The 26,803-nt window shown below is 37.5% G+C and overlaps 1 protein-coding gene across 3 annotated transcripts in view; it reads left to right on the top strand.

The window, feature by feature from the left end:
• The window catches only part of KPNA1 (karyopherin subunit alpha 1), a 70,689-nt gene that overhangs the window by 36,777 nt on the left and 7,109 nt on the right, over positions 1-26,803 (top strand). For all 3 annotated transcript variants that reach the window (XM_045502249.1, XM_045502247.1, XM_045502248.1), the window contains 10 exons: positions 1,478-1,585; positions 4,916-5,015; positions 7,950-8,044; positions 14,538-14,669; positions 15,825-15,913; positions 16,255-16,354; positions 16,899-17,062; positions 18,408-18,486; positions 23,039-23,164; positions 24,799-24,926. In XM_045502249.1, coding sequence (XP_045358205.1) covers positions 1,478-1,585; positions 4,916-5,015; positions 7,950-8,044; positions 14,538-14,669; positions 15,825-15,913; positions 16,255-16,354; positions 16,899-17,062; positions 18,408-18,486; positions 23,039-23,164; positions 24,799-24,926 — 1,121 coding nt within the window. The remainder of the gene's footprint in view (positions 1-1,477; positions 1,586-4,915; positions 5,016-7,949; positions 8,045-14,537; positions 14,670-15,824; positions 15,914-16,254; positions 16,355-16,898; positions 17,063-18,407; positions 18,487-23,038; positions 23,165-24,798; positions 24,927-26,803) is intronic.

Here is a 26,803-nt window from a genome sequence, read left to right as displayed (position 1 = left end):
AGAGAGAAAGGGAGAGAGAACCCCAAGCAGGCTCTGCTGTCAGTGTATGCCTGACATGTGGCTTGATCCCACAAACTGTGAGACCACAACCTGCGCCGAAATCAAGAGTCGATGCTTAACCAATTGAGCCTCCCAGGTACCCTAAGTCTTTTCTATCTGGTTGAAACATGAATATCTCTTGACTGGTATAACTGTCAAAATTGTTCTGCATGTTTGTTAGGGGTGATTCCTTTCCCAGCTTTTCCTTACACACCTGTGCTTATTAGGAAGCTAAAGACTCATGGGGAACTTTCTGCAGATTTTTAGAATTCTCTCTATCTTGATCTGTTTATTACTCTGCCTGTGGATTCTAGTTGTCTTGGCCTCCTCATTTCTAAACTCTGTCTGCTCAACTGAGTGAGCCTGTAGGCCCTGTTTGGGTGTTGTCTTCCCTGTGCTACAGCCTGAAAACTCTGTATAGGTAATAATCTGAGGCAGTCATAGGGCCAATCTTACTTCTTTTCTTTTCTGAAGGATCAATGCCTGGTCTGCCTCTTATCCATTGGCCGAAACCTGTTATTTTATGCATTTGTCTGCTTTTAGACAGGGTTGCATAGGGTGAGAGGATAAGTTATTGGTCCTCCGTCATGGTTTGATGAACAAGTGAACTGCCTGGGACTATTGAAGATATAATGGAGGGGCGCCTGGGTGGCTCAGTCAGTTGAATGTCTGACTTCGGCTCAGGTCATGGTCTCACGGTTCGTGAGTTTGGGCCCCATATTGGGCTCTGGGCTGACAGCTTAGAGCCTGGAGCCTGCTTCTGAGTCTGTGTCTCCTCCTCTCTCTCTCTACCCCTCCCCCGCTTGTGCTCTGTCTGTCTCTCTCTCTCTCAAAAATAACATTAAAAAAAAAAAAAGATACAATGAGACACCTTAGTGGCTCCCTTTAGGTAGAAATATTCTTGGCCTACACAAATTGACGATTTAAAGTTAGTGTTCAGGTAGTAGTCACATGTCATCACTGGTTGTTGGATGGATTAGAAAGGTTGTGAAGTCTCAGTCCATTATTTTTGAGGTTTAGGAGGGAAGTATTAAGCCATTCTGACATCATTTTTATCATTTCCCACGATGTATTGGTAAGACCATAGTGTTACCAACTTCACGTAAAGGAAAGGGGAACGGCCAAGCATGCCTCGACTCCTTTTTCACCCTTACTCTTTTTATATGTCATGCAGTGTTAGGCTTCTCTTAGTAAGTTTTACCACATCAGGTGTTGGTAACAGCATATTGTGATTGTTAATTGCATTAGATTATAAGACTGGAGAATTCTGAACTAGTTCCTCATCATGAAAGTTGAAGGTGGCACAACCTTTAGAATTTTTAAAATGATTTTCAAAAAGCTCCATCTTTTCCTTATTGCCTTTTAAGTGGGGAGCCTAGTTTTTTGATGTTTAACTCCTTTGTATTAGAATACTTGGTAATGATTTTTTATTTTTTAGTTATTCAAGCGAAGAAATGTTGCTACAGCAGAGGAAGAAACAGAAGAAGAAGTTATGTCAGATGGAGGCTTCCATGAGGCTCAGATTAATAACATGGAGATGGCACCAGTAAGTAAGATCATGAAAGAAACTCTTTTTAGTATGTTTCTGAAGATATGAGGCTTAGCTTTCTATTTGGGTTTTTTAAAAAGCGGTTAGTAAATGGCTACAGAAATTACTTGGCATTTCATTTTTGAAAAGAGGCCATATACTTAATATCCTGGTTCATTAGATGTTTTTTATAGTTTGAATAATATACAGTTAAACAGAATTAACTAAATTGTGAAGATTAATTCAGCTTTTAAAACTTAAAAAGATAATTGTAAAATTATTCCTTAAAAGTTGAATAACAAGGGATACTTTAAAGAAAATCCCAGTTTGTTATTCATTTCAGTCATCAAATTGGGCATGTTTATATGATTTTAAAAATTGGTTCCATATCACAGCTGTTGGCTTTTCTATTACAACCTGTTTTGTAACTTTCTTGAGGTTACATGAGGATCTAAAAATTATGCTTTGTTTATATGGATACCTGTATAGATTTCTCATTAATCAGTATGTTTTAATAGATCATATATAGTTTTCAAAAAAAATCTTTCTTCTACCTCAGTGACCCAATTTCTTTCTTCATTTGCAACCACTGTTACTGGATTCTTATTCTTCTTGAGAAAATAAGTTTTCTTCCTCCTCCCCTTTTAAGCAAATTGTGACATATTGTGCACAGTATCCTATATATATTTTTCTACTTCATAGATCTCTAGTTTTTATGGACTGTTTTTTTTTTTTTTTTTTTTTTTTTTTTTTAAATTAGGAGAGCAGTTTAAATCATTTTGGAATCTATGTAGATAGACATTGTAGCCAACACTATGATTTTTTTTAAAATTTTTTTTAACGTTTATTTTTGAGACAGAGACAGAACATGAACGGGGGAGGGTCAGAGAGAGAGAGGGAGACACAGAATCTGAAACAGGCTCCAGGCTCTGAGCTGTCAGCACAGAGCCCGACGCAGGGCTTGAACTCACGAACCGCAAGATCATGACCTGAGCCGAAGTCGGACGCTTAACCGACTGAGCCACCCAGGTGCCCCAACCAACACTATGATTTTGTGGTGAATTCTTCTAGGCCCTTCAGAAAGTCAAACTGTCCCATTTTTTTAAGCGGATATTAATATGAAGTATTTCGTGGATTATAATACTAAGATTCTATAGAGGAAACAACCTGTAGGAGATTGATTGGTTGATTTTAAGGAATTGGCTCATGTAATTGTTGGAGCTAGTAAGTCCAAAATCCGTAGGGCAAGTCAGTAGACTGGAAATTCAGGTAAGTGTTGATGTAGTTTTGAGGCTTAAGTTTCTTCAGGAAACCGGTCTTTGCTCTTAAAACCTTCTTCAACTGACTGATTGAGGCCAACTCACATTTTAGAGAGTAATGTGCTTTACTTGATTATACTAGTTTAAATGTTAATCACATCTAAAAATTTTTCTTACAGCAATATCTAGATTAATGTATGTTCAGACAACTGGCTACTATAACCTAACCAAATTGACACATAAAATTAACTATCCTAGTACATTCCTTGGCAACTTGGCATGTATACACAACTCCTTAAACCATACTGAGACTCAGATAAATAAATAACAAAGTTATACCTCCATGTGACATGATATAGTTATTGTTTGTGCAAGTAAAAATGTACTAACCTCCCCGGAAGAAGATGCAAAGTCTTTGAGTGATGTTCATTTCTCTCCTTGATATCCTGTTACTTAAATGCTGGGATATAAAATTAACAGTACTTAAATACCATGAATGTAAAGTCAATACATCTTACATTAGGGAATAAGAGGGAAGAAAACGTGTGTGTGTGTGTGTGTGTGTGAGAGAGAGAGAGAGAGAGAGAGAGAGAATATGAATGTGTATATCCAGGTGTATCCAGACATTCATAACAGAATCATATAGATACCTTTGTTTATTCAGGTATCAGTTTTGTAAGTTTCAAAGTAGTTACTTTTCTGACTGTTTTTTTTTTTTTTTTAATTTTTTTTTTTTCCCAACGTTTATTTATTTTTGGGACAGAGAGAGACAGAGCATGAACGGGGGTGGGGCAGAGAGAGAGGGAGACACAGAATCGGAAACAGGCTCCAGGCTCTGAGCCATCAGCCCAGAGCCCGACGCGGGGCTCGAACTCACGGACCGCGAGATCGTGACCTGGCTGAAGTCGGACGCTTAACCGACTGCGCCACCCAGGCGCCCCTACTTTTCTGACTGTTAAGAGCAGAATGCTTCATTCTCCCAGTTGGGATTTCCCAGGTGTTTGGTAAAGTGCTGTTTACCAACCAGTGCTGTTGGTAAGCACTGTTTCCCAAGTGCTGTTTCCCAACCAGCTACCATTGACAACTCAGTGCAGCTTTCTTCACAGTTCATCTTGTTGACTCTAATATTTCATGAAATGACAGGAATTTTATTTCATTCTGACAGGTGACCCTAAGAAGTAGGTTAACTGCTAATATTGGGGATGGGTTATAGTAAAAAATGGAAAAGTTCTAAGAAAGCAAGAAAATAATGGAAAACTGAAGTTTTAATAAAGAAAATAGAAATTTTAAGTAAACTTGAGTCAGCTGTTGAATTTGGTAGCAGCTAGAATCTGTGAATTACACAGGATTATTCTATACTCCATAAATATTTATTGAGCATCTTCTATACGCCAGCCTTCGGTGATAGAACAGTAAGATGGACAGGGTCTTTGGTTTTCACAAATCTGCTATACTGGAGGAATCTGGGCAGTAAACACATAACTGAGAAAAATACCTGATAGTGAAAAGGGTTGGCATAGAATTAAAATAGAGTGATAGAGATGGAGCAGTTCCTTTAGATTTGGAGACCATGAAAAGCCTTCTTTTAGAATTTAACAAATTTGTCTGAAAGACAAGGAACAACCAACCATGTGATGAGCAAGGAGAAGAAGAATAATAAACGCCTTCTCTTAGTATTTACTCATAAGATTACTTTCTTATTGTCATGAGCTTCTTTTTTCACAACATTCATTCATTCATTCATTCATTCATTCATTCATTTATTTATTTATTTAGAGATGGAGGAGGGGCAGGGAGAGGGAGAGAGCTGAGTGTGGAACCCACGTAGGGCTTGATCCCACAACTGGGAGATCACAACCTGAGCCACTCAGGTTGCCCCCATGAGCTCCTTAATGATAGACAAAATATTTGGCTTTGTCACATCATTGATCATTTCAGACATTTCTACATGTAAAGATTCTCCTACCTTTGTGTAACTTTTCTAGATAAATATGATTAACTTAATAATGTTGGCCTCAGTTTATACTGTCTTTGTTTTCCTTTGATTTAGAGTTAAAATTTTATCATTTTTGCTTTTTTGTGTTTCCAGGGTGGTGTAATTACTTCTGACATGATTGAAATGATATTTTCCAATAGCCCAGAGCAACAGCTTTCAGCAACACAGAAATTCAGAAAACTGCTTTCAAAAGGTGAGTTCTGAGTATGTTAAAGTACAGTTGACCTTGAACAACAGGGGCTTGAACTGTGCAGGTCTACTTGTAACGCAGATCTTTTTTGATAAATTGAGTACAATATTGTAAATGTATTTTCTCTTTCTTATGATTTTCTTAATAACATTTTCTTTTCTCCAGCTTACTTTATTGTAAGAATACAGTATGTAATACATAACGTACAAAGTAAGTGTTAATTGACTGTTGATGTTATTGGTGAGGTTTCCTGTCAGCAGTAGGCTATCAGTAGTTCAGTTTTGGGGGAGTCAAAAGTTAAAAAGGATTTTTGACTGTGTGGGGATTGGCGCCCCAAGTTTTGTATTGTTCAGGGGTTGACTGTATATTTTTTCATTTCGATAAAAAAATACTACTTTCCCATATTCTGTTTTTCACATCACAGGTAAGTTGCTTTGGAATGTGTCTATCAACAGAATAAAAGGACACTTATAGACATAAGTATAATTATTAGCTATGGCTAATTTTCGAATTTATTTATTTATGCAATCTTACCAGGACCAGAAAGGAGCATTATTTTAATTTCTGAGCTATTTTATAAAAGACCTTAAAGTGATAAGAACAGTAGTCAGTATTTCATGTTAATTCAAATTGAGAAACTCCATTCTTTTAAAAAAAAACAAAACAAAGTGTTTTTGTTTGTTTTTTTAAAGATTTTATTTTTACATAATCTCTATGTGGGCCTCGAACTCAAAACCCTCAGATCAAGGTTTGCATGCTCTACTGACTGAGCCAGCCTGGCACCCCAAGAAAAACTGTCAAAATATCACTTGAGAGGTGCCTAGGTTAAGTTGGTTAAGCATCCAACTCCGGCTCAGGTCTTGATCTCGTGGTTCACGAGTTTGAGCCCCGTGTCAGGCTCTGCTGACAGCTCAGAGCCTGGAGCCTGCTTCAGATTCTTTCTGCATCTCCCTCTGTCTCTGACCCTCCCCCACTCATGCTCTGTCTCTGTGTCTCAAAAATAAATAAAAAGAATTAAAAAAATATATCATTTGAAAGATCAGTGTTATTGCTGGGCATGGTAATTATTTATTTATTTTTGGTATAATTAGGGTAGACTAGAATATGATACTTTCGCCATTCTGGGCAAGTAAACAGAACTATGACTCTGAACCATATTAAAATGTTGATAGTAAACATTGACCTTAAATAAATAGCTGCTACCCTTGGCCCAGTACTAAAGTGTAGTTTTTTGGAGTCATTAGTGATAAATTAATATATTCCTTGAGGGAACTGGAATAAAAACCTATAACATATAATTTACATTTTTGTGTGATACAAAAATTACATTTCTCGTGTGACAGTTTATTAATATTTGAAGGCTATTATCATGTACACTTTTCCCACTCCTCTTGTCTCTTTTCAGCGTGCTAAGCCTAATGGCTTTCTCACACCATGTGACCTTTTAGGGCCTTTTGCTGCTTTCTACTACTTTACTGCCTAGATTCTAGTTTCCTAGCCATCCCTCTTAAAAATGTGATAACTAGGGGCACCTGGATGGCTCAGTCGGTTAAGCATCCGACTCTTGATTTCGGCTCAGGTCATGATCTCAGGGTTGTGAGATTGAGCCCCATGTGGGGTTCCATGCTGAGCATAGGTCTGCTTGACATTCTCTCTCTTCCTCTCTCTCTGCCCTTCCCTGGCACACATGCGTGTGTGCGCCCTCTCTCAAAATAAATAAACATTTAAAAAATGTGGTAACTAGAATATAGTACTTCAGATGTGTTCTCGTTACCCTAAGGTGAGGGGACAGATTGCCTTCCTTGTCCTAGGACTGTACGTTCCAGTAATGTACTCCAAGATAGCAGCAGCAGTTATTTTGGTAATCATGGCACAGTAAGGTTCACTGTATTTGCAGCCATCTAAACTCCCATAGAACTTCTTTTCATGCACATGTGTTTTAGGATTCATCTGTGAAGTCATGTAGATTTTTTAAAATATTTTTATAAATTTCAGTTGCTAAATCCTGCTTTATCCCCGTCGTTTTATTGCAAACTTCAGCTTATTGTTGTTCTTCCTATATGTTATGTCTGTAATCTAGCATATTAATTACTTCATCTTTATTATAATCATCAAATTTATTTGTACTACCTGAGTAGTTGATAAAAGTGCGGAACCAGGCAAAGAACAGGTCATCAGAGCGCTCTCCAAATTAACGTTGAACCATTAGTCACCTTTGTTTCATTAAAGCTTTGGACTTGTCTAAGAATCCCTACTAATACTATAATCTGTCCTTTTTCTTGCATCGCTCTGTGAATGTCATCAAGAACTTTGTCAAATCTCTTGCTGAAATTACCATGTTGATTGTTTAGGACATTTTCTGTTAACCCAACAGGTTTCTACCAAATGATTTCATTTATAAAATACTCTGTTGTCATAAATGAAAAGTGAGATTAAGTTGGCAAGTCATCCTTAATGAATTCTTTCTGGCTCCTGTTTAACACCGCAGCTGTAAAATTAAATCCTGCAGGCACATGCAGAGTCACCTAATCCAGTTTATTAAAACAACTTCTTGTTAGAGTAAAACCCCATCTACAGAGAAGGGGCTAGAAGGAAGAATTCTGAAATAATAACAGTGGTCATCTTTGGATGTTTTCCCCCCTACTTTCTTAAGTTTTCTAAAATTATAGAAGCAATGGCTTTAATTTTTGAGAATTCTGCCCATCATTTCCATGTTAACGTGTACTTTATTGTGAAACCTTTTGAGCTACCCTAGTCTCAAAGTGACTGCGCTCCATTTTACATTTAGAATTTTACATTTTATTTCTTAGATTTCCAACATGAAAGAGATGCTAAAATGGAGGGAGGGATATTATGAAGTAAATTTGAGCTCATAAAGTCCTTGCATTGAAATGAAAGAATTATTTTCTTCTTTCCTTTTATTTTATGGGGAGACAGAACCTAATCCTCCTATTGATGAAGTCATCAGCACACCGGGAGTAGTGGCCAGGTTTGTGGAGTTCCTCAAACGAAAAGAGAATTGTACACTGCAGGTGCGAACCATTTTCATTTCTTGCCTCATATTTTAAATCCCTTTACAAACTTACATTTTATATACAGATTTGTTACTTAGGTTAATTTATACAGTGGGTTCGTTTTTGATATGATGTTCCTGACAACCACGTTGCAAGCTGCTTTTGATAGCTTTGTTAACATCTAGGCCCTTGGTTTTACTCTTTAGAATTCATGTCATTTTTATCATGAAGAAGATTATTTTATGATGATTGTGGATAACATTTAATAGGGAATCGTTTGCAGTTGAAGAGTCACTATAAGAATCTAAGTGTGGGCTACATAAAATTTGGTTTTGGAGGATTTTTAGATTACAGTGGTCGGCTTTGTCAGGGCTGTGTAACATGGGCTAGGTTAGACTCAGTAATCCCCAATCCTGGTCCCAGTTAATCCTTCCCATTCCCCTGAAGAGTTTCCAGGGAGTTAGCCTTATGAATCTCCATGCTTCCTGCTGTGTTAATTTAGTCTGTCAGTACTGTATTATAGAGGGGTTCTAAGAGGAAATTCTGCAACTTCTGGATTGGATAGTTTTCACAGTAAAGAGAACCACCTGTCAACTGATTCGTCGTGGGAGTTATCTAGAAATTTTTAAATACTGTTTTTGTTTTTGTTTTTTTTCCCTGAATAAAGTTGGAGTTTTAGTAGACTGGCAATTTTTCAGTAGCTGTACTTCCTTGGAGTAACCAATTGAATCAGTTTCTGTGTTATTCTTTAACCAATACCTGTGATATCTAAATTCTTACTTATAGGATCTAATCTGAAGGGCTTGCCCCTTTAGAAAGACTCTGCAACTATAAAAATTGGTTAGGTACAAAGTGGATCACAAAATGAGGTTAATTTTCCAAGTATATCTGACAATAACAAGTTAATCGTAAAGGTAACTTTCACCCTCTTGTCTGCTTTTGCCTCATTCTCTGAGGCTGTAGGGAGGGGGACATTTTTATAAATGATAATAACCTCTGTCCCCAGGTTCCTTACTCTCCAGAGGATTGTAGGTAATTTATAAAACTTGATGCCTTGTCTTGATATTTTCTCTCCTTTCCTCCCATCCCGACTTTTCTCCTCCTCTTACTCTCTTTGTTGCGGTGATGAGTTATTTCCAGAAGAAAAACAAGAAATCCAGAAAAGGTAGAGTACTTCAATGTCCCATCAGTTTTTCTTCTCCAGTTTGACACTGACTAATCCCCAAGTTCATTTGAATTAGGATTCTGCTTTGGTGGCTGCCTCTTGGATTGTAATTCTGGTCCCCATCTAAGGCCAGGATCATCGGACACCTGAAAAATAATCAGGTTCACCTAGAGAGCAAGGAAAGAGACTTTTATCAGAAAAAAAAAAAAAAAAAAAAAAAAAAAAAGGAAATCCAGACAACCAACACTGCAGAGTACCAAGCCTGAGCCCTAAGCAACCTGCCAAGAAAACCAGAGGGACCAAATGAAGAGCCTTACTGCAGTTTATCATTTGAAAAAGCTTTGTAGGAAGAGGGAGGTAGGGAAAATTATCATTTTGTTCATGTTTATATCCTCTGACAGAGTAGTTTGGAGATCATGAATTTACTCCTGGATTGAGCAGTTTTTAATAGGTGGTCACAGATGTCTAGTTTCTTAATGTGTATGAATGAAGGCCTAAAATGAAAAAAGAGAAATGGGTCTTTCCACATCTCCATGTTCTCCAGTACTCCCTAAAGAGTGCAGTATGTCCTCTTAGTGCCCTCTCCTGGCTAACACATGTAAATTTTACATCATTTGTGATTCTAATCCTAGAGCTTGGATCTTCTGAAGACGAAAGCCTTTGGAAATCTCTAATTTGCGTCTATCTAAATTCTCAGATTCCACCCTTGTGCAAACTAATAATTAGGCTGAAAGATTGAGAAATCATTCCTCTGGAAGTGACCACCTCATGATTTTCAACTTAGCTGTCCAAAGACTCTGAGAGATAACCAGCTGTTTATTATATAAAGGTCATCATCTTCAGCTTTTCTTCGGTGTACGTTTTAAGTACAACATGGTATTCTCTCCAGTGTGGGCAGTGGGTAATGTCAACCACTCCAGAAGCAGGAGGAGCAAGTATATTGAAGGAGACCGTAGAGCCAGGAGGCTTCGTGCTCACATAAGTAGACGTGCTCTGGGCAGCTCAGAGGGTACTCTTTCCTGTATCTTCTTAGCACTAGGATGGAAGTTGTCCCTGGTAGTATGTCTGCTTACTAGAAATTTGAATAGTGTGCTTTTGGAATGTGGCTTCTGCCATTTCTCTTCCAGAAAGAGAGTAATAATATATGGTCATAATTATAGCTAAACTCACTGATAAACCAAGTGGACAAACTTAGTCCCTTCATTCTGTAGATACAGAACTGTGAATCCTAGTGAAGTCTCTTTTCACTTACATTTTGGCTCTCCTTATGCCCAAATCAGTGAGGTACCTCACACCAGGGAGATAAAAATGCCTGCTTTGGGCAGTGCTTCCCAGATACTCCTTTGCTTTCAAACAAGGTGAACATGGGTGGAATCTAGGAGTTTGGAAACATAGTTTCATCTCCCTAAGAGCATTCTCAAGCTCGGTGACATGTAAGCCTCAGACATACTTGAACCTTTGATATGCGATTGGTCTGCCTTATGGTATATTCCCTGGGCCCACTTTGCTTGGTTTTTGAATCCAGGCCCAGCATGTTTGTACTGTCCTTTGCAGTGCTGTTGCATTCTGAAACCTTCTTACAGAAGCTTAGTATGAAAACAGCTAGAAATAAGGAAATTGCAACCTAGTTGCATTCATTAGGTACTCCTCTTAAAATTGTAAATTGAAATGAAATTGGTTTAGTTTCCCCATTTTTGCTTTTCTTGTCCCATGTAAAAGCTTAATGTGATAAACTGCAGTAAGCCTTCATCCTCCTATGTCTTTTCCCATCCTCATTGATCCCTCTACCTTTCTTTAAAAGGTTGCTCAGATGACTCAGGCACTGTTCTCTGCAGAGTTTGATATCTGGGTTTATTTTTCTGATGTGAGCCTCTCTTTTCACTTGCTCTCCAGGTGAGCCTGGCATTTGCTAGGAACCAGAGTGGACCCGGCAAAGTGGCCAGCAACAGAGTCCTGATCCAAATGGAGAAAGGGAACCAGGCGTACCTCAACCTGGAGTGGGAAACTTGATAGGAGGTCAGAAGTACTTCAGCTTTGGATTCTCATTTTCCTTATTTAAGGAACTGAGCACCAGAAGGTAGAGACTGAGAAAGGGAAGAGAGAAAGTATCAAATCTTCAGTGTGTCCTTCAGATTTCAACTGTAGCCTTATTTAGCAAGTCTGGACAGTGAAAAGTAATAGTGGACTGATAATTTTTAAGCAATCACAGCATGACAGGTAGTTTTCCTTGCATGGTACCATTCTTGGAACACTAAGAATATAGTAGTTTAAAGCAAAAAGAGGAAGTAAGGGTTATAGGTACTTTGGCTACTGCTTATTACTTAAGTGATGCCATTTCTTAGATTGTATTCATCATGTTACTGATGTTTTGAGTTTCACGGTTACTTATATTACCTTTCCTGGCCATTTCTATCATAACTTTATGCAGTCATTTTTGCAACAGGACTTCCACATTTCACAGCTCTCTTTCACGTTAGATTCTAATATGGGACCCAAGGCCGAAACATTAACAACAACAAAATGATGGCAGTACTCAAAGAGATGTTACATAGTTTGAAGTACAACCAGTTTTTTACAAACATACATATTAAACACATTTGAAAGTTGTTTCTTCCAGCACTTTAACAGGGCCTATATGCTGGGGGGAATTTTCTCCCTCCCTCCTCTTTCTCATTCCTACATATGTACATAGCACACAAATACACAGATGGGCATAGAAAGTGGCATAAATATAGCTTGATGAGTTTTTACAGGGTAAACGTCAGAGTAATCACTGTGTGTGCGTGAGAGAGAGAGAATGCTTTATTCATGTACAAACACGATTTTCAGTCGCCCCTCTGGTTCTGTTGATCATCTTCATCTGTCTCTGTCCCTGGTATTTTCCGATTTCTCTTCTTACCAAGGGAGGCCTTGAATTTTGCTTTCAGAGGTTATCATTATTGTGTACTTCTTAGTAATAAAGGTAATTCTGGTACGTTCTTTCTTTGCTGAGATATCCTAATTGCCAATTTTCTCCCATCTGTGTTTAGCCTGTTATTCACTTATTCCCCATTTTTCTAATCATTTTCACTCTATTTTGTTTTGCTTCTCCATTTCATTCTCTTCAGTAGCATCTGAAATTCCCTCTCATTTCTTGTAAGACCTTTGATACTAAACATCAACAGGCAGATAGCAGTTTGAAGTCTTGCAGCAGTTACTATTCTGATTTTTTCTCATTGATAATTCTTTAATAATCCTTTACTCAGGTTGCTGTTATTTCATTTGCATCAAAATCTCACTGCAGTCTGTTTTCTCTTTAATATGGATCGGTGTGTATGCTGATCTTACTCATTCTCTACACACTGCTTTTTCCTCAGTTTTCATTACTTTGACTGGTATCTGACAACTCTTTGTTAAACTTGGAGCTTGCTGCCTGGTAGGAAGGCTTGCTTTTGGCTTTTGTATTCACATCATCTGTCTCTCTTAATCAATTTTAACTCTGCTAGTTAGTTTTCCTAGAAAGCAGAAGAAACTAGGTGAACCGTTCTCTTTTTTAGCATCCCCTAAATAATCTGGCGTGTATCTCTGGCATACTGTTATTTGAAATTTCTTGCCCTAGATACCAAAACTCCAAGCAATTGAAAGATTCTTGTCAGTGTTACAGGTATGTGTCAGAGAGAAGGGAGTGGCCAGGCTTCATAAGCATACTTGATCAGGAGACGGTAATCAAGTCCTCTTTGAATGGCTGTGTAACATTACGCGATCATTAGATTGTTGGACCTTTTTCTGATAGTTTCCTCATTCATAAACCACAAAAGCCAGAATGCTCTGGGATGTTGTGAGGAACACAGGAGTATGTGAGTAAAGCTTTCATAATACAAAGTACTGAACAAATGCAAAGTTTCAATTCAGCACTGGTTTCAAGAGTGATTTAATTATGGAGGTGATATATGATGGGCTTTTTATTTTGTGATGTTCAAGTGTTTAGGAATCTGTTGAACTTCTCTTATAACAAAGTTACCAAAAAGAAAATATTGTCCCTTTAACTGTGGTGCTCCTAGTCTGGGCCTTCTGCTTACTGTAATATCATTGTCCCGTTAGGCTACTAGACTATACTGTGTCTCACTTGCGTATATCACATTTATAGGTTTCTTGTAATGTCTCCTTTAAGTGTGTTCTGCTGTGAATTTGCTAGCATTCACATGGCTTTGGACTATGCCAATCAGATTGTCTTCCTTGTCTTCTGCCTCCTTCCCCAAACCCCAATGATGGATGATTTAGTTTTCCATATGACAACTGCCTTTCAGTTGACCCAAAAGCTTTAGAAGAGTCACAGCTCCACCTTTCAATGACTTTTTTGCTCTCCCTTTCAAGGGACATACCACTGATTTTTTTTTTGCATATGTGCTTCATTTAAGGATAAGTAGAAGACAGAACAGGAGAAGGAAAGAAAACTAAAGTTTAATAAGAACTCTTAAATAGAATTTCAGGAGTCATTCTTGGATTTCTCCATATTAGGCCAGAGAGTCAAATTACTACAGAGATGGGCAGATTAGTAAAATGCTGTACTTTTTGTTGGCTATAATTTCCTTCATATCTTCAGTTTACCTAACTTTAAGAATGCTCTCTAAAAAAAGTTTTAAACTCTGTGCCTTTGTTTGGAGGCTTCTCATTTGTCAGAAGCTCTTAATGCTCTGAAGTTGCCATTTCTATTAATTGTATACCAGTTAACTCCTTTTGGCCTACTTATTACTTAAAATATCTTTTGCCTTTTTCACTGTGCCTATATCTGGCACATTTTACATTAACATCCTCTCCCCTTTACACTTTGCTTATCCTATAGAAATTATTTACTTTTATTTTTTATTAGATAATATACATGGTTTAATCCAAAAGGTACATAAGGTTTTATGAGATTTCCCTTTCACCCCTGCCTTTCCATGTAGGTAACAAGTACTTCTTACAGTTTCTTATAGTATCCTTCCAGAGATATTCTGTGCAATAACTAAACTAATACATATATTCCTTCTTAACCCTTTTAGAAAATATAGTATGATACTATCTTAATATACACCGTTACACTTTTCTTCTCATTCGTATCTTGGGAGATCATTCATGTCAGCATATGAAGCAGTCCCTCATTCCATTCATGGTCTTATGTCAGTTCTACTTTGACCTCCTGAATATTCTTGTAGTCTGAAGTATTTCTACTGGAATTCTCCATTTAAAAGTAATACAGAATCCATCTGATTATGTGCAAATAATGATTTCAGATTCTTTTCTTCATGTACAGAAAACCTTATTGTTATAGCTAAAAACAAGCTATTAAATGCTAATAAGATAATAAAATTATTTTTATCTTTATAGTTTGAATCAGCTTGGGTACTGACAAATATTGCTTCAGGAAATTCTCTTCAGACCCGGATTGTGATTCAGGCAGGAGCTGTGCCCATCTTCATAGAGTTGCTCAGCTCAGAGTTTGAAGATGTCCAGGAGCAGGTAAAAAAAATGAAGCAAAGAAAAGCAGGTCAAAGAATACCATTTTTTCCTTTGGTCTTACATTCAGGGCCTCAGTTTTACCACCATGACAAGCCATGATTCATCACAGGAGTGTTCTAGAAATCTAAACCAAAATAGAAAATACCATAGTGAATGTAGGCAGAATTTCTTCTGGATTCATAAAACCATTTTCCTTCCCCTTCCAATGCTGAAATTTTTAAAGTCCTATATACTTTTTATATTATTATCATTTTTAAGATGTTATCTTTAAGTAATCTCTACACCCAGTGGGAGGCTTTAACTCACAACCCTGAGATCAAGACTTGCATGCTCCAGCAACTGAGCCAGCCAGGCGCCCTAAGCCCTGTATACTTTTTTAGAACATGTAAGCAGTTACTGAGCTTTTACTTGTAGGGATCTCTAGTAAGTAGCAGGTCTTTGCCACTTTTATGCAGAAAAAGACCTAGAAAACAGGAATTTTTTATTACCGCCAACTTTATCAAATTCATAAATTTATGAATCAAATTCATAAATTTATGTGATTTATATATCACTGCTAAATGAGTATGATTTTCTTCTGCAGCTTAATTGAGGTATGATTTACATACAAAAAACAGCATATATTTAAAATGTACAATTTGATAAGTTTTAAGATAGGTATATACCCGTGGAACCATTATCAGAGTCAAAGACAATATATTCCTCCCAAAAGTTTAATAGCTTTCTGCATTTTGATGCTCTTACATTCTTTGATTCTTTGTTCATTGCTTTCTTTTGTAAATAAGCTTAAGATAACATTTTTAATCCACTGAATAAGCCATTTGAACCTCTGCTCTGTATTAAGGGCTATATGAAAGGTTACTTTGGTGGTGGGGAGTCCCCTGAAATAAAAAATATGTATAAGAACTGGTTGGTTCCTCCTTTTAATAAACTTATACCCTGAGTGTTCACATGTATACTTTATAATATTACTGATCTTCTTCCCCCAGTCCCACAACTACTTCATTTGATTCCCTGATAATGAACTTAGAAATGTTCATAATGTCAGTGTGTACGTTGATTAGCTACCATATAATTTTGTAAAGAGTTATTGTGGTATTTTGGCATCTGAGAGAATTCTGTACAACCTGTCATTAATGAGTAATTTTTTTACAGGCAGTCTGGGCTCTTGGCAACATTGCTGGAGATAGTACCATGTGCAGGGACTATGTCTTAGACTGCAATATTCTTCCCCCTCTTTTGCAGTAAGTTTCTATTCTTACTATTTTTTTTTTGAGTAGTAAAAATATGGAAAGTTCCTCAGGAAGCAGTGCATTTTTAGAAATCATTTTGAATTTTCCATTGTTCTTTTTCATTACAGATACTTTCTTATTAACTTGTTCAGGTCATTTCTTCAGGCATTCTAGCTTACTCCAGTGCCAGTATTCTGAATTAGTGCTGTTAGAATTAATTCAACTTTATTTTCTGGAGAAAAGCTATTTAAAGACGTGTTTATGAGTAGCATTAAATGATTTAGTATTTATCTTATGCTATCAGATAATTAATGTCAATTATATAGTTTACCATTGTATCATCATGCTTATAGGTTATTTTCAAAGCAAAACCGCCTGACCATGACGCGGAATGCAGTATGGGCTTTGTCTAATCTCTGTAGAGGGAAAAGTCCACCTCCAGAATTTGCAAAGGTAAGGATTAGGCTTATGGAAATGGGCAGAAAAAAAGTACAATTAAAAGAGTGTAGCAACAAATATTAATGTGAACAGAAAGATTGGTAATTTTGCATAAAATTTAAAATGTTAGAATTTTATCTGTTTCTACAGAAATAGGGCTTTTTGTTTCTGTGTTAATTTGGGATAAATTTTCATTGTAAAAATTAGCTCTGAATTAATCTTAAAACCTGGCAATTTTTGTTTATAGCACAGTAAAATTCACAATTTATTAGCTTTAGCACTTGTGAAAATGTCTCTGCTTCTTTGGTCCACAAAGAGTGTTTTTCAACAAGGAATCTCATTCTGAGAACTGGTATATACTTCAGTCTCTGAAATTATTTTCCTTGGTCTCAGCATTCCCAAAGATGGAAATGCCACTTGGCCACTTGTTACTCCATTTCTAGAAGTATTAATCACCCCAGAAATTACCAAGTGTGTGCTGCTTGCCTTTGGAATTTCTCACCTCACTTCTGGCTTTTATTCCATTGAATTTCATTATCATGTCATCTTCCCTTTACAGGTTTCCCCCTGCCTGAATGTGCTTTCCTGGTTGCTATTTGTCAGTGACACTGATGTACTGGCTGATGCCTGCTGGGCCCTCTCATATCTATCCGATGGACCCAATGATAAAATTCAAGCTGTCATTGATGCAGGAGTCTGTAGGAGACTTGTGGAGTTGTTGATGTAAGATATCTTAAAGTGTGTCTGTTCTTTTGTCCCTATGTTAGTTTATTAGTTTCTAAATGCTGGTAAATTCTAATTAATACACTGTACTAATTTATTGGGCTTTGGGCTGCTCTCTTTTGTAACTTATATTGATGTCAAATCTGTGTGTTTTGAGGCTTATATAAAGAACTGCTCACCCTTTTGTTATGAGCAGTCCTTCAGCGGGAACATTTGGAAAACTGGGTAATTCCAGTTAGTGATAAATAACCTGAGACCAACCCCTGGATAGAGAAAGGCATATTGCCACTAAAAGTCATTCCTTATCTTTCTGTCTCATTTAGAGCTTAATCTAGACTGGTGTTAGACTCTGAATTTTATTTTGCTGTATCTCCTTGTGATGCCTTTGTGTAAACAATTTACGGCTGTATTAATCCAATTTTTAGACAGTTCTTTAGAAGAAAAAATTAGACTGATAACATAATGGGGAAATGGTATGTTTACTAGCCACATGAAATTTAATTGAAGTAAGTACAAAGTAGATGAAAGGAGACATTACCCCAAATGTGATATGTGGAATGCATCAGATGAGTTTAATGTGCAGAATACAAAACTCTGAGAGTACAGCTGACCACAAACTGAGTACAGATGAACAGCATAATGCTGTTACGAATTAAAGGCAGGTGAAGCTGCACGAGGCAGAAGTGCAGCATTCAAAACCTGGGAAGTAACCTTTTATGTTCTTTAGTCACTAGATTATTGTGTATTTTAACCATTTCTTTTTAGTCATCAGATCCTAAAATAAATGTGAGAGAAATGGCCAAGTTTTGAGAAGAGTGATCAGTCTCATTAAAGGGAAAAGAAAAGAGAATTTTTAAGGGAAGTTAAAGCATATTAACCTGAAGTTAAGATTTTCAATAAGCTTTTTTCACATATGTACAGGGTTTCATGGAGAGTATATTTTTGACTGGTAAGTTGGCTGAGGTTTAATAGAAAGAGTTCCCTCTTTGAAGTGTGGAGCCTGGCTCTCATTTTTAAGTTAGTTCACCTGTTGGCACATTTTCAACTCTGAGGCAATGAAAACTGTATTCAAGAATGAGAGGGAAATCTTGGTATCCAGGTGATGAAATACCTTGGAAAGATTATTAGGAAAGATTTGTAGTTTTTATCCAAAAGTGCTAAATAAAGGGAAAGATAATTCTTCTAGGGGATATACGAAACCCCTCCTCCTAGGGTTCTCTTAACAACTACCGTAGGTACCTTTCTGCTCTAACATGATGTTACATTATTTGGTTTGGATTTCAGCCCTAAGGAAAAGAGACTAAGGCTAGAACTCTTGTATTGATATTTCTTTTTATGGTTGCAGGCATAATGATTATAAAGTGGTTTCTCCTGCTTTGCGGGCTGTGGGAAACATTGTCACAGGCGATGATATTCAGACCCAGGTATGAATAAGTGGTGACTACTGTTTCCCTTCAGAAACAGTACATTAAACCCCGTGATTATGTTTCTATTACAGTATTTAACTCCATGTTTTTGGGGAGAGTTTCATTAATGTTTGTCAAAAATGTTGCCTTAGGCAGCTCCTTTAGTACCTTCACTGTCTCTATCTTGTCTGTTTCTTGGAGCAATTTTGGGTTCCCTTTAGTTAGTCAGGTTTATTTCCCACTACTACTTGAAGTGGTTCTTGTGAGCATCTGAAGCCTCCAGTAGCAGCCTTTCTCTGTCATCTTCATCTCCTCTCTGATAGCTTCCTTCTTTTTGTGCATGCTAAATCTCCTATGTGAGGAGGATTCTTCCTTGTTCTTTTTTTTTTTTGAGAAAGAGAACAAGCAGGGGAGGGGCAGAGGGAGAGAGGGAGAATCTCACGCAGGCTCCATGCTCAGCAACGATGCAGGGCTCCATCTCATGACCCTGAGATCATGACCTGAGCCAAAACCAAGAGTTGGACGCTCAGCTGACTGTGCCATCCAGGTGCCCCTTCTTTCCTTGTTCTTAATGTCACTCCCATTCTATTCAACCTCTGTATCAAGATATATCATTCACAGTGGCTTGTTCTTGATCTCTCTGATGCAATGGCATTGTCTTTAAAATTCTTTTCCTAGGCTTCTGTGGTGTTCCAGTTATTTTGAGTCTCCTGTCTCACAAACCACTTCTTAGCACGCTCCTTTTCCTGTTCTTGTTTGTGGGATTATCCCCTGGAGGGGATAATTACTCATTGATTTTATTTATAACTTCAGCTATCACCGTGGTGCAGCTTGATTGAGAATTGAGAATAAGATTTTAGCCATAACTCTTTCTTAACCAGCTCTGACTTAGGTGGAAGACATTTAATGTCTTCACTTTTCTAATCCCTAAAATTTGGATTTGTACTCAAAGGTGTCTTCCAAATCTAATATCTACTTCAAATTTATGCTTCAGACAGGAACCCATTATTTTCCCTGGTATATCGGGGCCTCTGCTTATCTGTTATTTACCTCAGTGAATGGCACCAATACTTGACCAATCCAAAAACCTGGACATTAGCTGGATTATTTCCCTGTTTTCCACTTCTGTCATCAGTCACTAGCTGCCATCTCTACTCATCCCTTGCATTTCTTTTTAAAATTTTTTTTTTTTTCAACGTTTATTTATTTTTGGGACAGAGAGAGACAGAGCATGAACGGGGGAGGGGCAGAGAGAGAGGGAGACACAGAATCGGAAACAGGCTCCAGGCTCTGAGCCATCAGCCCAGAGCCTGACGCGGGGCTCGAACTCACGGACTGCGAGATCGTGACCTGGCTGAAGTCGGACGCTTAACCGACTGCGCCACCCAGGCGCCCCTCATCCCTTGCATTTCTTGCTGTATTCCTGTATCACCAGAAGGATGCTTATAAAATGCAAATTTGATCATGTCATTCTCTGACCTAAAATCTTTTTATGGCCTTCTGTTGTCCTTTGAGGGTGTTTAAGATCCTTTAAAATCTGGCACCAGTTTTAATGGAATTCTGTGCAACAGAATGAGGAAGCCCTTAAGCACTGATATAGAAATGCCTCCAGGTTGGGGCACCTGGGTGGCTCAGTCAGTTGAGTGTCTGACTTCGGCTCAGGTCAGTCATGATCTCATGGTTCATGGGTTTGGGCCCCATGTCAGGCTCTGTGCTGACAGCTAGGAGCCTGGAGTCTTTTAGATTCTGTCTGTCTGTCTGTCTGTCTGTCTCTCTCTCTCTCTGCCCCTCTCTTGTTTGTGCTCTGTCTCTCTCAAAAATAAACAAACATTAAAAAAAAAAAAAAAAAAAAAAGAAATACCTCCAGGTTATATCATTTAAAAAGAAAAACAAGGAGCAGAATAGTGTGTGGAATATATTAGTATTTATATAAAAGGAGGCAGAGAGGAGAGAAAAAAATAATATGTATGTTTGATTATATTTGCATAAAAATTCTCCAGAATACATAGGAAACTAATAATCTTGGTTGTCTCTGGAGAACTGGGTTGCTGGCATACAGGAATGGAAAGGAGGCTTTTAACTATATAGTCCTTTATTATACTTTCTGAATTTTTAAACCATTTCACTGTATTTGCTATTCACAAAAAGGTTCTTTCCCTCCCCGTACCATGCTCTGTGCTTCTGCCATGTTTATTCCTTAAATTAGCTATGACCACATTCAGCACTAAGATTTAACACAAGCTTGCTTCTCTCTGCTCAGAACATAGGCTTGCATCCCCATCCCTGCTTTTAACCAGTGGCTCACACTAATGCACACTCTGCCACTAATGTCGTCTCATTCTTCAGGACTTCCTGTTACTGTTTTTTTTCTCTGAGAAGCCATGTTCACTTAAGTTACGTGTGCCTTCTTTTGTTTCATCCATCATACCACTTATCACACTGTATTGTAATTATCTAATCACTAGATTGTAAGCTTCTAGAGGGGGGAACGGTGTTGATCTTGTTCATTTTTGTATTTCTGTACAGTCTTAATAGTTCCTGGCACAGTGTTTAATACTGAATGAATGAAGTTCTGTATCTATACATCTACTTCTGATGTCCCTCAAGTTTTACTCCTGGGTCTCCAGTAGCCTGTTAAATATTTCTGCTGGCATGTCTCACATTTGTCTCTCTCAGTTTATCTTCTTCCCCCAGAAAGCCAGTTCCAGGTCTTGATTCCCCACCCCCCCCATTTCAGTTAATGAGGTAACTGTTCACTCCCACTTGAAGCTTTGCAGTCATATTTGGTGTCTCCATCTCTCACACCTTGTATAGCAAGTCACCAGCTCTTGTTGATTCTTTGTGTTTCAGTATCCACGTCTAATTACCTTAGAACCTTGAAAGGATTTGTACTTCACAGTTTTAGTCTCATTCTTCCTTGTAGCCTGTTGTTAATTTTAGGGGTACAGAACTCTTGCTTAATAGCCTCACTGCTCTATTCTTTCCTTATTTTGGTACTTTGTTGTAGCTTGTCTCAGCATTTTTTTGTTTCCAGCCTTTCTTATCTGCTGTGTCCTTCCTCCCTCTTCTTTGCTTATGAAATCCAATCCATGTTTCAAGGCAGTTTCCCCACCATGAAGTCTTTTCATGATTACTCTGCAAGTACTGTCTTTAACTTGTGACAGGTTTATTTTTTTTTTATTATTTGACTTTTTTTTTTTCCAAAAAAATTTTTTTTAACTTTTATTTATTTTTGAGAGACAGGGCATGAGCAGGGGAGGGGGAGAGAGAAAGGGAAACACAGAATCTGAAGCAGGCTCCAGGCTCTGAGCTGTTAGCACAGAGCCCGATATGGGGCTTGAACTCACTCACTGTGAGATCATGACCTGAGCCGAAGGACTGAACCACCCAGGCGCCCAGTGTTTGGACGTGTTTAGTTTCTAGAGCACATCTTTGGCATTTGAAAAATAGCTTTGTAATATCTCTTATACTGTTAAGATTGTGCCTCTTTAAACACAAGTTTTAGTATTTTTTGAGCTGTATTAATAGGCAACAAATGGCTTTATTTTAATTTGCGTTTCTTTCATTACTTGTGAGGTAATCTATCAAAATTGTAGTTTCTCTTAACAATTTACATGTTAAAGACAGCAACCATCTTATCTATTGTAAATTTTTTTTTGCATTACATAGTGTGCATTTTAAATTTTGTATTTTTTGACATGCAAATATGTCTATTTGATGAAATTTTAATTTTCCCCCTGTAATTTCTTCCATTGTTTTTATGCTTTGAAAGTCCTTCACTATCCCTAAACCAGCTATATACTGATAGTTCTGTTTTATGGTGTCTTTTTTATGTTTACTCTTTAAATTGGTTGTGGGTTTATTTGGTAATGGGTTAAGAATTTTTTAAAAATTCTCAAAAATAAAAAAAATGTTTTTCAACCAGTTAACCTCAGGAAGAACTTTATTATATATTTAATTCCTTATAAATACCCGTATTTGTTTCTGGACTAGATATCTGTTCTGTTAGTTATTCAGTGATTGATTCTTGTGCCTACCACAGATTATTTCAATCATTTTAACTTCATAATTTAGTTTGGGTAGAGTAGAGCTCCTTCGTGTATGTTTGTCACTCTCTTTCACCTTTGTAAGCTGCATGATAGCTGGGGTCCTATCCTTTTTTATCTTTGTGTCCTCTAAAGCACCTGGTGTACTTCATGTAGTATGTATTTGTTCATTGACGGCCAGGTACAGTGTTATCAGAGGACTTAAAAATCTGAGGCTACTTCAGATATTTACACATCCAAAAGCCTTTTAATATGCTGTAGGAATAGGAAGGTGAAGGACCAATACATTGTAGTACCTTATGAAGTAGCAGTTGTACAGTTACAATGTGTCTAGCAGAACTGCTTTGGTAATGTTAGAAATGAATTCTTATTGTCAGTGAATATTCTTTTACATATATAAAGTTATTTCTAAAATTTCAAGGGGAGACATTATTTCTTTGCCTATATTGTTCCTAAAATAAATGAGTTAAAGATTTACTTCTCTTTGGATCAATACAGATTAAGTTTCAAACTTTTCCTTTTAGGTAATTTTGAATTGCTCAGCTCTGCAGAGTTTATTGCATTTGCTGAGTAGCCCAAAGGAATCTATCAAAAAGGAAGCATGTTGGACAATATCTAATATCACAGCTGGAAATAGAGCACAGATCCAGGTAATCCCATAGCATCTGTCTTTTTTCTTCTATTTTTATTGATAAGGTTTAGGTTTTTTTCTGTTGGGCTTACATTTTTTTTTTCCATTATTGCCTTGCAGACCATTAACTTCCAACATTTTTATCTATTTTTTTTTATCCTACCTTACAGAAGTTTTATCCTACCTTACAGACTTTTGAAACTTATACTTTGGCCTTGGTTTTTCCCTGTGCCTTAAATATTTGATGATGTGCCAAGACCTGAGAGAGTGTCTTGTATTTTGAAATGTTATGATGGTCTTTATACTAAATAGATTGGCTTTACTCTTGCCAAGTAAAATATTTTTTCCTAGCAGACCTCATCTATTGGATAACTTCAGTTTTTCATAAAACCTTTGGGGACCCATTTTTCTCTAAAAGGTTATCTGCCCTTTAATTTTGTTCTTCTGTTAGGTGGGAGAGTAACCCATGTGGAAGATAAGCAGTGGGCCAAAGGGTTTAGCACAGGCCATGAGAAAGGCTGAACAACTGGTTGTAAAAGATAAAACACAGACCTCTGGGACTTTAATTGGAGGGGAATCATAGAGATAGTTATCTCATCCAATACTCTCATTTAAGGGTGAAACTGAAAAATGATTTGTTCAAGGGAACCCCTAGTAAATGACAGATCAAGATGAAGTGTCTTTCCACTAAACTTTGCTGACTTTCTTCACTAGTGTAATAGAGTTCTTGATCAGGAAAGCCTGGTTAGTCATCCCCAGAATGCTGCCAGGGACTGAGATTGATAGCTACAGAAGTTCATACCATAGCATGCATACAAGGGGATTTCAGTGATAGTTGATTACCTGCTGCTGTTCGTGTCTTATGTATAGTTTCTCAGTTTCTTGATATAGGAAATTATACGAACCCATTTTAGGTTCTTGAGCTAAGGAGAAACATGAAAAAAGTAATTTGAAGCAGACTATTTTAGTGTTTATATATGAGAGGGGGTGAGTAAAAGTACTCTGCCTAACTATAGGCTGTGCTGGTAATCTGGGTGGGAGTTGGTAGGTTGGAATAGGATTGTGGCAGTGCTAAAAGGGAAGGAAAAGGGTGGCTCAGGAGGTTTTAAATTGAGATTGTAGAGACTTAGTGACTGATGAAATTTAGAATAAATAAATACAAAAAAGAGCCTTTGTAAATACAAAAAGAAGTTTGAGAGGAGACCTGACCTGATATAGAGGGTAGATGATATGTTTGAAGTGATTAGCAGATCTAAAGCAGATTGTTGGCTATCATGGGCTGGGGTGCCCAAAAGTGAGGACTGGAGGGTTACATCACAAGTGTCGGAGTTGGATGCTGTGAAAGAAATGAGACTAGCAGAGGAACAGAAAATTGAACTTCCATAATTTGTTACTGTGGGTGAAATGAGAGAGGACAGTCAAAGAGAAAAGAACTTGGGCAGAAAACTAGGAGATTATAAGAACATAGACTCCAGGGAGAGTTATCAGTGTACCAAGTACAGTTGAAATGTCAGGGGTGAGAGGACTTCTTCTAGTTAATTTTTAAAGGAGGGAGGCGTGTCATTAGTGAAGCTAGCTAAAAAGTTATAATTAGTATGATGAAATTTTTGCAATTTTTGTAATTTCCCTTTTCATTTAATTTTTAAATTTCAGACTGTGATAGATGCCAACATTTTCCCAGCCCTCATTAGTATATTACAAACTGCTGAGTTTCGGACAAGGAAAGAAGCAGCTTGGGCCATCACAAATGCAACTTCTGGAGGATCAGCTGAACAGATCAAGTAAGTACTAGCCAGGTAGCATCTTGTAAATCAAAGGAAAAATTATTATGTCTACTAGTTATGAACGCTCTATGCTAATCTCTTGCAAGATTGTTCTAAGTTTCATACTAGACTCAAATTCTTCCATTCCCTCCTGCTGAAATAATTCCAGGATAAGAGAAGTAAGGCATAGTTGAGGTTTGAGACAATATTAGTATTTATAGGTGGCTTTAGCCTACTCTGGAGCTTTTTTGTCAGAAACAGGTAGCCTAGAAGGTTACTTGTAGAAGCCTTAAGAATCTAACCTTGGTACCTAATTCTTGCCATTTTTAAAAAAATTATTATTTTGAGAGAGAGACACACACACACAGAGTGTGAGCAGGGGAGGGGCAGAGAGAGAGAGAGGGGGAGACACAGAATCGGAAGCAGGCTCCAGGCTCTGAGCTGTCAGCACAGAGCCCGACACAGGTTCAACTCTTGAACTGTGACATCATGACCTGAGCCGAAGTCGGACACTTAACTGACTGAGCCACCCAGGTGCCCCTAATTCTTGCCATTTTTAGTGTAGAAGTCTTACTAGAACTGGATCAAACTTGAAAGAGAAGTCTATCTTAGAATAAAGTGCCAAATTTAGTAGAGGCAAGTGTCTCCTGAGGTCCTGTAGTATTCAATAGAGAGAGATCTCTATTAGCTTGAGACTTAAATGACTCCTTGGGTGGCTTATAATCTTAATGGCTAGAGAAGGCATAAATATGGACAGGAATCAATTCCTCAGAGGAACATCATATAATTAAATGCTAAATTATGGGCATTCAGTATTTCAGATAAAAAAAGATTAATGATGAAGAGGAAAATGGAACCTAGACTCTTAGTCTGCCTTAACTTTCTTTATGGGGAATTCAAATGAGGGGAAGATGATTACAAATAAGTGTTGGGGGCACCTGGGTGGCTTAGTCGGTTGAGCGTCCGACTTCGGCTCAGGTCATGATCTCACAGTCTGTGAGTTCAAGCCCTGCTTTGGGTTCTGTGTTGACAGCCCAGAGTCTGGAGCCTGCTTCAGATTCTGTGTCTCCCTCTCTCTCTGACCCTCCCCCGTTCATGCTCTGTCTCTCTGTGTCTCAAAAATAAATAAACATTAAAAATAAAAAAATTAAATTAAAAAAACCAAGTAAGTGTTGAAGTACTAATCCCTTCCTCATATGTAATATCAGGAAAAATACAACTACTCATATTGTTGCTTTGTGGGTTAAATGTTCACACTTAACTATAATTTTTAGTGCTCTGTTAGGAATTTAAAAATGTAAAAGGTAAAGTAGTCCTAACATTTCAGGAATTGGTTAGATACAGAATATAACTATACCTGAAATCATATTTAAATAGACTAACACATTGCAAGTAGCTATTTTGGTAAAGTTCATAATGGACGGGTTTTCGAGGAAGATTTCAAGTGGTCTTCAGAAGCATTTTGTATGAGATTAGGCTTTTTTCGACCTCCTGAGATTCTATTTCTGGGGTACTATGATTATAAATATGCCACTACCGGTAATGGCATTTATCCCAGTAATGGCAGTAATAAGTAATGTAGAAGATACATGTTTTCTTAATTGAAATGGTTAAACTGTACACATATTTTTAAAACATTTCTAGGGGCACCTGGGTGGCTCAGTTGGTTAAGTATCTGACTTCAGCTCAGGTCATGATCTCACAGTTTGAGGGTTCAAGCCCCGTGTTGAGCTCTGTGCTGACAGCTCAGAACCTAGAGCCTGCTTTGGATTTTGTGTCTTCCTCTTTCTGCACCTCCCCTGCTTTTGCTCTCTCTTTCTCTCAAAAATAAATATTAAAAAAATAAAACATTTCTAAAATACCGTGGTATATTTCATTAGAAACTATTCAGGGTT

Source organism: Leopardus geoffroyi, chromosome C2 (genome assembly GCF_018350155.1).
Source record: "Leopardus geoffroyi isolate Oge1 chromosome C2, O.geoffroyi_Oge1_pat1.0, whole genome shotgun sequence".
Taxonomy (NCBI): Eukaryota; Metazoa; Chordata; class Mammalia; order Carnivora; family Felidae; genus Leopardus; species Leopardus geoffroyi.
The sequence above is the reverse complement of the archived record's forward strand: the minus strand, read 5'-3'. Positions and strand labels throughout refer to the sequence as shown.